Source organism: Alligator sinensis, unplaced genomic scaffold (assembly GCF_000455745.1).
Source record: "Alligator sinensis unplaced genomic scaffold, ASM45574v1 scaffold21_1, whole genome shotgun sequence".
Taxonomy (NCBI): domain Eukaryota; kingdom Metazoa; phylum Chordata; order Crocodylia; family Alligatoridae; genus Alligator; species Alligator sinensis.
The window spans coordinates 1-9,042 of record NW_005842445.1 but is presented as its reverse complement, the minus strand read 5'-3'; the positions used below and the strand labels follow the sequence as shown (position 1 = coordinate 9,042).

General features: G+C 49.1%; 1 protein-coding gene across 1 annotated transcript; it reads left to right on the top strand.

Moving 5' to 3' along the window:
* Positions 1 to 2,419: 2,419 nt before the first annotated feature.
* LOC102373656 (oxidized low-density lipoprotein receptor 1-like) lies at positions 2,420 to 8,191 on the top strand (the record flags this gene model as incomplete). Its single annotated transcript, XM_025212117.1, has 6 exons — positions 2,420 to 2,485; positions 3,114 to 3,218; positions 5,192 to 5,314; positions 5,748 to 5,890; positions 6,311 to 6,453; positions 8,058 to 8,191. Coding segments are annotated over exons 2-6 (595 nt in total), but the record flags the coding sequence as incomplete, so codon positions are not given.
* Between the last annotated feature and the right edge of the window lie 851 nt (positions 8,192 to 9,042).

Below are 9,042 nucleotides of genomic sequence, written 5' to 3'. Positions count from 1 at the left end.
GTGGAACAAGTCCTGATATAAGGTGATGGTGTGCCCCCACACCTCGCCCAGGTCCGTGAGCAGCCGTCCCTCTGGGGTCTTGAGATGGTGCAAGGCCTTCGCTGCAGCCCACCGCCTCTCCAGGCCAGAGAAGAAGTGGGTTAGGGCGTTGACCTCTGCCAGCTCCTGGCAGCGAGCATTCACCCTTGCACAGCAGGCCACACCCTCTGCCAGCTCCCACAGGCATTTCTTGTGGGACTGGAGGCTTTTGAGGAGTACTGCGCTGTTGTCGGCACAGAGCAGGTCCACCTTGAGCTCTGCCACGTCCTCGTCTACCTCCTGGGTGCAGTGGCACATTTCTCTCGCTGCCAGCTGGAATACTGCTGGCAGAATGCCCGGACCTGGATCTTCCCCACATCCCACCACAGCCGCCAAGAGGAGCAGTCTGCTTGCATAGCCTCCCAGCTCCTCCAGAGGTTGAAGCAGTCCCAGAAGTGGGCTTCATGCATCAGGCTGATGTTGAGGCACCAGTAAGAGGCCTGCGTGTGCACCTTGCTGGGCAGGCTGAGTTTACAGCAGTCCAGGGCATGGTCCGAGAGGCCAGATGGAATAATGCACCTGCTGCGCAGTAGTGGCAGATGGTGCCGGGCGATGTAGAGGTGGTCGATGTGGGCCATGGTGATCCCACTGGTGCTCATCTTTGCCCAGGTGTATTGGCGCGTGTCAGCATGCGATACCTACCAGGCATTGACGAGGTCCACCACCTCTAGCATGGCCTGCAGCTTGCAGGCCAAAGGCAGGTGCGCTTCTGTCCCCGTCCAGTCTAGCCACGAGTTGATGGTACAGTTGAAGTCTCCGCCCATGAGAAGCAGGTCATCGCTGTCACTGGCATCACGCAGGAGATCGCCCAGAGTCTCTAAGAAGGCTACCCTCTCCCTCCCCTTGGTGGGTGCATAGACGTTTATGAGGAGCACGCTCTGGTGTGCCAGAGTGACATGGATGGTCAGCAGCCAGCCAGGGATGACCTCTTGCACCACCGCTGAGTCATACTGCAGCTGCAGTGAGAGGAGGGTCACCACCCTGGCACTGAGGTTGGTACCACTGCTCAGAAACAGGTGGCCTGATGCCTGACACCAGAGAGGCTAGCACTCCATCTCCCCCCCGCTGCTCATGAATGCCACGGGGTGGGATGGGGGCGAGGGGTTGCCAGACTCCTCTGGCACCCCCCGTGCCAATGGGACATCCTCAGTTGTGGCCTGAGGCGGTGGAGTTGCTGGGCGGGGGCAGCCAGGGTAGGGTCAGGCTCCCTGGCTACATTCTATCTGGCACTGGCAGAGGAGCTCCCTAAAGGGGCTGGGGTTGGAGCTCCCTAAAGGGGAGGTGACTGTAAACCCTTTCTGTCTCATGACCTCTGAGGTCTTGCCTCTGCACACACCTACGCTTAGAGTCCACCACCCCGCAGGATGTACGACTCTTCATTGTGGTCCTGAACCCCGGCCACTGCTCACTGCTGTGGAGACATGCAGGTAATGGTATCCCTTCTGCAGGGCCCCAGGGTTGTTATTGCTTTAAGAGAACACCAGAGTGGGCAGGATTCAGCTGTCCTGTGCTGGAAGGGGGAGAATTTAGTCCCAGGGACTAGGGTCAGTTTTGGGAGTGGACTACAGGTGAAGGGAACTGTGTTCAGTTGAAGGACAGGCTACCTGAATGTGCATGGAAAGGCTGGATTTTAGCCTGCCCTTGGATGGTTGGAGTCAGAACTGCCATGCAACAGTGATGCTCCCTGCCACTCACTGAGGGAGCTGTAACCTCAGAAAGCAAAACGGTGGGCACAGGACAGACACCGGCACATATCTCAGGTTGTGCTTGTATGTAGTGGGAGTGGAGAAATTTTGGAGGGAGTGAAATCAATGCTGAGGGTAAGGTTAGAGATTTTGCTTTATAGTCTGTAGTGGCTGCTCACCTCAGAGATGGGGCACTGGCTATGGAGGTGACTGCAACACTCGTGAGAGCATTGAACTGCCAGGTGATCATCGCAGCCATCTGGGAATATTCTCAGAGATCTTCTCAGGCTCTTCTGACCCTTGAGAGTCTCCAGGTTCCTGCCACAGCAGGGGGACTTTTTCTCCCCTTCTTCTTCTTCTTCTCTCTCTCTCTCTCTCTCTCCCCATTTGTATGTTGTGGAATATCTGGAAATATTGTCCTGGATTGCCTTAATGTACAATGGAAGCATGTTGTGGCACCGTGACAGTTCTCTCATGGCACATAATTGTTTCCATCCCAAACATAGCTCTGTGATGCTTCTCTTGCTTCATCTGAGTCACTCAGACCCACCAGTTTCTAGACACATCCCAGCCCAGCCCTGAATCACTTCCATCTGAATTTAAATCTGCCCAGGACATGCTGGGAATGCATGGGCAGGAGGACGCTTCACCACCATCAGAATTCAGACTGGAAACTCCTCCAGAGCACCAGAGACAGATCCCTTGGCGTGCTGGGCACACAGGTACTGTGTGGGGCAGAGGGGCTGTGGGGCAATCAAGTGCACTTGGCTTGGAAGAGAGCTCAGTCATTGCAATTCCCCTCTGCCACGACAACATGATAGAACAAGATACCCCAGCTCTCCCCTCTGTGCGGTTCCTTCTCTCCCTTGTGCCTCCAAGATTACTCTGGTAGGTGAAGGAAATGGCCATGGTCACTCCTCCTCACAGTCCTGCCAGGGCACAGGGGATCTCCTGAATCTTCACACTGCATTGGTCTGTCTACGTAATAATCTGGTGATTACTACCCCATGTGTTACAGGGTTACATGCATTTACCCGGGACTGCTCCCTGGACTTGGTCTCCTAACTCAGGGAGAGTTTTCCACTGGGAGTTAGGGCTGGGGAAGGGAGCAAAGACCGCTTGTCTTCCAGCCCCAGCAGCCTCATGCAATACTTCTACCAAAACATCCACTTTGCTGTTCAGTCATAATGACTGTCCAGTCAGTGCAGGACAATTTGGAGGAGTTTTGACCTGTGGTTTGTAGAGCGTTGTTGCTTATAGCTTCTGGAAATGCTCCAGTGCACTCCAACTTCATAGGTGGGAAGATTTCCCATTTCATCGCTTCTCTGTTCTTTCTTCTCCCTCTGCTAGAGCCTGCCCCAGCATCCCCGCCATGGTCCCCCATTCCACTGGTCCTTGGGATAATGTTGCTGTGCCTGCTTTTCCTGATCACTGCCAGGATCTATGGTGCCCAGAGTAAGTATGTAATGGGACCCCAAGCTCCCCATATCCTGCTGTCAAGTTATAGAGAGTGGTAGGGGTTAGATAAGTAGAAATTAGCTGATATGGAAATGCTGGTGACACAAAATGTCTCAAAAAAAGAAGCAGGAAATTTTCTGTCTCTGGTACATCCAGTTACACAGCTTCAGTTCAGGAAATGTTTTCTTTTACAGTTACGATGATAAGGTGTAAAAGAAACAAAGTGAAATCTGATCCCTCGGGTCAATTTGATTCCCTGGAGAATTCAAATAGCTCAGGCATTGAAAGTGTCCTAGGCGGGAAAAGAATCTGAGGAGGAGACTAGAACTGTAATGAAACCCCATGGAGATTCACTGAGACAGAGGTGAACATGGGCCATTTAATAAGGAGGTTTAGAAGCAGAATATTTCAGGTCTTCAGAAATTGTAAACTTATGCAATGTTCCTAAGGGGGTTTTACACGTTACACTTACTGTGCTGGTTAACCATATTTAAAATGCTAGCATCTGAGTATTGAAGCAGGGTAACGTTTGCTTAGTGTCCCCATAATGTAGCAAACTTAGGCCGTTTCAAGTGAGGATTATTTCTCAAGCATATTAAGTAACACGAGTTATATTAACATGGGGTTGTTCCATGGAGATAAGACAATCAATTATGGTTTTAGGGATAGGATGCACAATCCACTGGCTGTGGTGGGTCCTTGGGCTGAGACTGAAAATTCAGTTGATTTCCAGTATCAGTCCTTGGAGTGCACAGGAGGTGGATCAAGACTCTGGGTATGCCTACATGTGCATTCACTGTGCATTAAATTTATTCGGGCTTAGTAAGTTACTGTGCAGTATGTGGAAAAAGGCCAGTGTCTACACATCCAGGTGTAAAGAGCGTTAATGCTGTGTGTGCTTTGACTTGGGACTAAAGTTAGTCCCATCAGTCCAGACACACAGTGTTACTGTGCAGTAAGGCCTCTATACATGTATTACTATGCAGTAACTAATCGGGTGTAAATTTGCTACCTGCATCATGCAGGTAGCAAATTTACACTTAAGTCAGCATAAGTTGCCATAGTTACTACACAGTACAGGTGTGCGTGTGTAGCTGTGTACTTGTACTGCACAGTAATTTTTGGTTACTGTGCAGTAAATGTGCACATGTAGATGTGCTCAATGAGTATTAATGTGCAACTTAGGAAAATGCCAAAGTCTTATCAGTGCTTACTAGGACCTCAACATAGCATATGGTGAGTGACAAAGCCCAAGTATCACAGAAGAAAAGGAGGAGGAGAAGCTTTGGGTTATTTTTACAAGTTAGTCAAACCTTTTGTATTTAACATAAGGATGATGATAGAATTCTTTTATACTGAAGGGAACAAAGACATCAAGACAGTTTTCACTAGAATGAGGAATTAGAAACACTTTGCATTGTGACCAGTCACAATGGTTCTGCCAACCAAGGTAGGTTGAGGTGGGCAAGACCTGCATGTCAGTTCTTAAAAAAAAGCCAAAACAAAGCTTTTGTTATGTGCTTAGCCCCATATGGGAGCAGAGAGCCTGAGCCACAACATTTCTTTCCAAAATGCAATCCCTCAGCTTTCTGTTTTGGGGATGAAAGCCACCAGAGGCCCAGCTCCAAGGTAGTCCTGCAAGGAAGTTGTGGTGGAGCCCGTCTCCTTTGCCTCCCTCCAGGTGGGCATCCTCGGAACAAGACAGGTTTCCATTGCCAGCCAGAACCAGCTCCATGGAGTTCATAGTCAAAATTGTTGTTTGTGCACTGGGGCTCAGTTCTGAGAAATCCTTATTTTTGCAATAAGAAAAAGTGCTCCACCCAAAATTGTCCAGCAGCTGTAAGTTCAAACAGTATTAGTGCAACCGAGGCGTGTGTGACACTGCACAAGAGAGAGCGTCGGATCTGTGAAAGTTTTCTGCAGCCTTTATTATGAATAACAGGCACTGATGTGCTGTTTTGATGTTTCAGTGTGTCAGCCAGGCAGAAAGCAGGAAAACCCCGTGATGGTAGGGGAGCACCACATCTCTAAGCCAATGTCCTACCAAAAACCCAGCCTGCCGGGAACATTGAGAAAGCAGCCCCAGGACTCTGGTAAATCATAGGCTGTTGTCTCTACAGGGCAGGTCCAGTCCTGTACATGAGGCAACATCACTACCCAAAGATGGACTGGCCTTGGCTGAGGGATATCCCTGGAGATGCAGCCATGAGGTCCTGCTGGTGGGGAGCTGTGGAGAAAGAGGGATCCTTTCTGTCTGGGCGTGTCAGGCTCCTGACTCACCAATAAGGCTGTGGGCGCCACTCTATGCCCTTGTACGCAGAGAAGCAGCTATTCTTGGAGGGGAAGACCGATCCCCTTTCAGATGCATGAAACAGAAGGTTCCCCTCCAATGCACTGTAGGGCCCATGAGGTACATGAGGTGGAGGATCAGAGCGGGTGAAATCCATTTTTTTCCTGACAGCAACATGCCCGGCACAGGGCAATGGGGAAAGTGATGGGTTGATTTGTGGTGTGTCTTTGTTCCAGGGGAGAAGTGTCCAGTGCTCTGGATTGCCAAGCAGGACAGGTCCTACCTTTTTTCTCCTAAAAGAGGAACTTGGAATCAATGTAATTCCTCCTGCACTTCTCAATCTGCCGAGCTGCTCAAGACAGAGACTAAAGAAGAGTTGGTAAATGAGAGATTTCTTTAATATACGAGTACAATATGACCATGTGAGTGCAGCCAGGAAGGAGTCAGGCTCTAGGGCTGCACTTTCTGGCACAGCTTCAAGTGGGCTGGGGGTAGGGAGGATGGGGAGGATAGGATTCAGTGAGGGGTTTATCTCTATGCACACAGGTGTTTTATTATATTTCCAGAGTACTGTGTGCATGGGTTTAGCCATGTGTCTGATCCTACAGTATTAGCTGCAGTAGGTTTGAGAACTTACCTGGCCAGCTTGACCGTGGGTCTTATGCAGGTACAGGCTACCCAGTTTTCTACAGGGGGGATTTCTGCACTGAGTCTCATGGCTATAGCATACGCTCTGCTGGTCCTCTCCATGTGTTTGAGATAACTCATTGCCATTCCATCTGATCCTATTGTTGTGCAGATTTTCTTAACTGCAAGGTCTTATGAATATGCTGAAGATCGTGGAAGCAGCGTATACTACTACCCATTCTGGATTGGATTGATGTTTGACTCCAGAAAGGCAAAGTGGGTCTGGGCGGATGCTTCAGCTCTTTCCTCTGGCCTGTAAGTCTGTGTCACTACGGCAGTGGTTCCCAAACTTTTGATATCTGGCGCACACATTTTTCCTAGATTAAATTTGGCAGCACATTTCACTCTTATACCTGAGAAAGTGTATTTATGTATCTGTGTGTGTGTGTGTGGGGGTGGGTGGGGGGGGTGGGTGTGTGTCTAAGATCCAGGGGTTTAGGTTGTAGCCGTGTTGGTCTAAGGATATAGGAAGACAAGGTTCCTTGGGTGAATTTGATATCTTTTATTAGACCAACCCAAATGGTTGGAGAATAGTTATTAAGCAAGCTTTTGGGTTCAAAAACCCTTCGTCAGGCTCAGGAAGCTGCAGCAGTTGGTGTGTGCTCTTCCTGGATGGAATGAAAAGTAAAGAAGCCAGGGGCTGGGCTGGGCTGGGCTGGGGAGTCAGTTGCCAGGCAGACTGTAATGTATCAAAAATCCAATGTCTCTGTTTAGTCCCTGATCTCTAGTATCCAGGAGGTTGATGAAATGGAGCTCATAGGCTCGTCTCAGGGATGTGTTGTGTAAATTTCCCTTGAGGATCAGGACTGAGAGATTGGAGAGAGAGTGGCCCTCCTGTGAGAAATGTGCCCCCACTGGTAATTGAGTGTTTCTGTCTTTAGTCTGTCTTGTCTGTCTAAGATCCAGGTTCAAAACACAAAACATATAACAGATGCTATTCTCCTGCCAGAGGAAATCACACCAGAAATGAGAGGTACAGTTGAAAGAAACCAACCCGTTTCCCAGTTTTGTGCCGTCTGCACCTGATGACCCCTGGTCTGTACCTCAGGGGATAAGGTCAGCTTTTGGAGTTGTGTCTGCTCATGCAGGGTTTTCCAGGCCAGCACCCACCCCCAGTGCACGTGGCATCTTCTGGCATCCACAGGAGCATTGGTCGGGTGGAGGGGATTAATAGTTTAGCAAAATGTCTGCCTGCCCTTCTATGTGCAGCAAACTACACTGCTCAGGAAAGGGCAGGATTATGGGGTGGGCACAGTGGCTGCCTAGTGATGAGGCAGGACTGGGGAAGGTAGCACCACCAGTGGAAGTTCACAGATGAGCAGCTCCAGGCACTGCATGTGTAGCTGTACTCAGCTCTGCAATGAAGTGCAGTATTTGCACCTAGATGTAATTTGCCCTGGAGCCATAAGGAACTAACACTGCTGGCAGGAGAGGGTTTGTGCTATTAGCTCATTGTTGTATCGCAAAGACCCCCAGATGCTGTTGCCACTGTACAAAGGAGGCAGAGAAAACAAAATATTTTGCAAATTTGATTGCAGAACCAGTTTCTGGAGGCTGAAATAGTCTTCATAAGAAGTGTGTTGAGTAATCAAATGTGACCACACCCTGCCTTGTAAATGTGCCCCGAGAGTGCACATTTATACTCTCATGGCACATTGGAGTCCTGTGCTGCCTGTTTCTCATCCAACCAATTATAATGGCTTGAGCTGTAAAACACCTCTGACCTTCCTTTTGCTGGGTCATGGCTTGAGAGCATCCCCTGCAGTCAGTGCTGTGAGCAGGGAGAACTCCCAGCTCTATGTCCTAACACAGGGCTCAGAAGAATAGACCTGACTGTAGCTTGTGGCTTTGCCTTCCAGGTTTATGCTCTCAGATCCCAGTCCTCAGAATTATCCAGGTGGAGCTTGTTCATATTTGCAAGGTAATAAAGTTAAAGCTGGAGGCTGTGGAGACACTCGATTCTGCATTTGTGAGAAGAAGAAGGAAGCACAAAGTAAATATTAATGTGATTAACCCACCAGAGAGACAATGTAGTTGGGGATGGTCAAGGAGATCGCTGCACCTGAAAAAGGAGCGTGGAGCTTGGGAATGGAAATGTATCGGCCAGTAAAAATCCCTGGAAATTGTGCTGCCTTTTACAGGGAGGACAGCAGGGTCCTAAACTGCATCTAGGGGCAGTTCAACTGCTAACCCCAGGCTGTCTGTGAAGTCACAAAGACAAACCCCATCTCCATCTGTCCTCTCTTTCAGTTCATGCTTTGCCGGGTGACAGCCATCTATCTCCCCCTAAGCCAAACTGCAAGTGCTGGAGCCAGAAGAGATGGGGCCCTCCTGCCTTCATTACATCCATGTGTTGCCCTGGGGGGTCAGGCCAACTTTCAGGATCTCAATATTGCGCTGTTAGACAGGAGTGTGTGACACAATTGAACATCTACAAAACACACAAAAATCAATTAAGTGCATACACACACACCCACTACCAGCTCAGGCACATACACATCCAAACCAGCCTAGGCACATGCATACCTATCACCAATTCAAGCACATACACTATACACCCCAAAAGTTAGACACCGGTCACTAATTCGTATATCATGCATACCATGTCATATATACATATATACAAACACACACAGACACTTACACTAGCAACTTCGATACACGCATGTTCAAAATAACCAGTCTAGGTTCATGCACACCTATCACCAGTTTAAGCCCATACATGCTACACACACCACGTTTAGACAGAATCAGTTACCAGTTACGAACACATGCACATCCAATACACATGTGGATTGCTAATTCATATACCACACGCACACACAATGATATCTATATATGTAT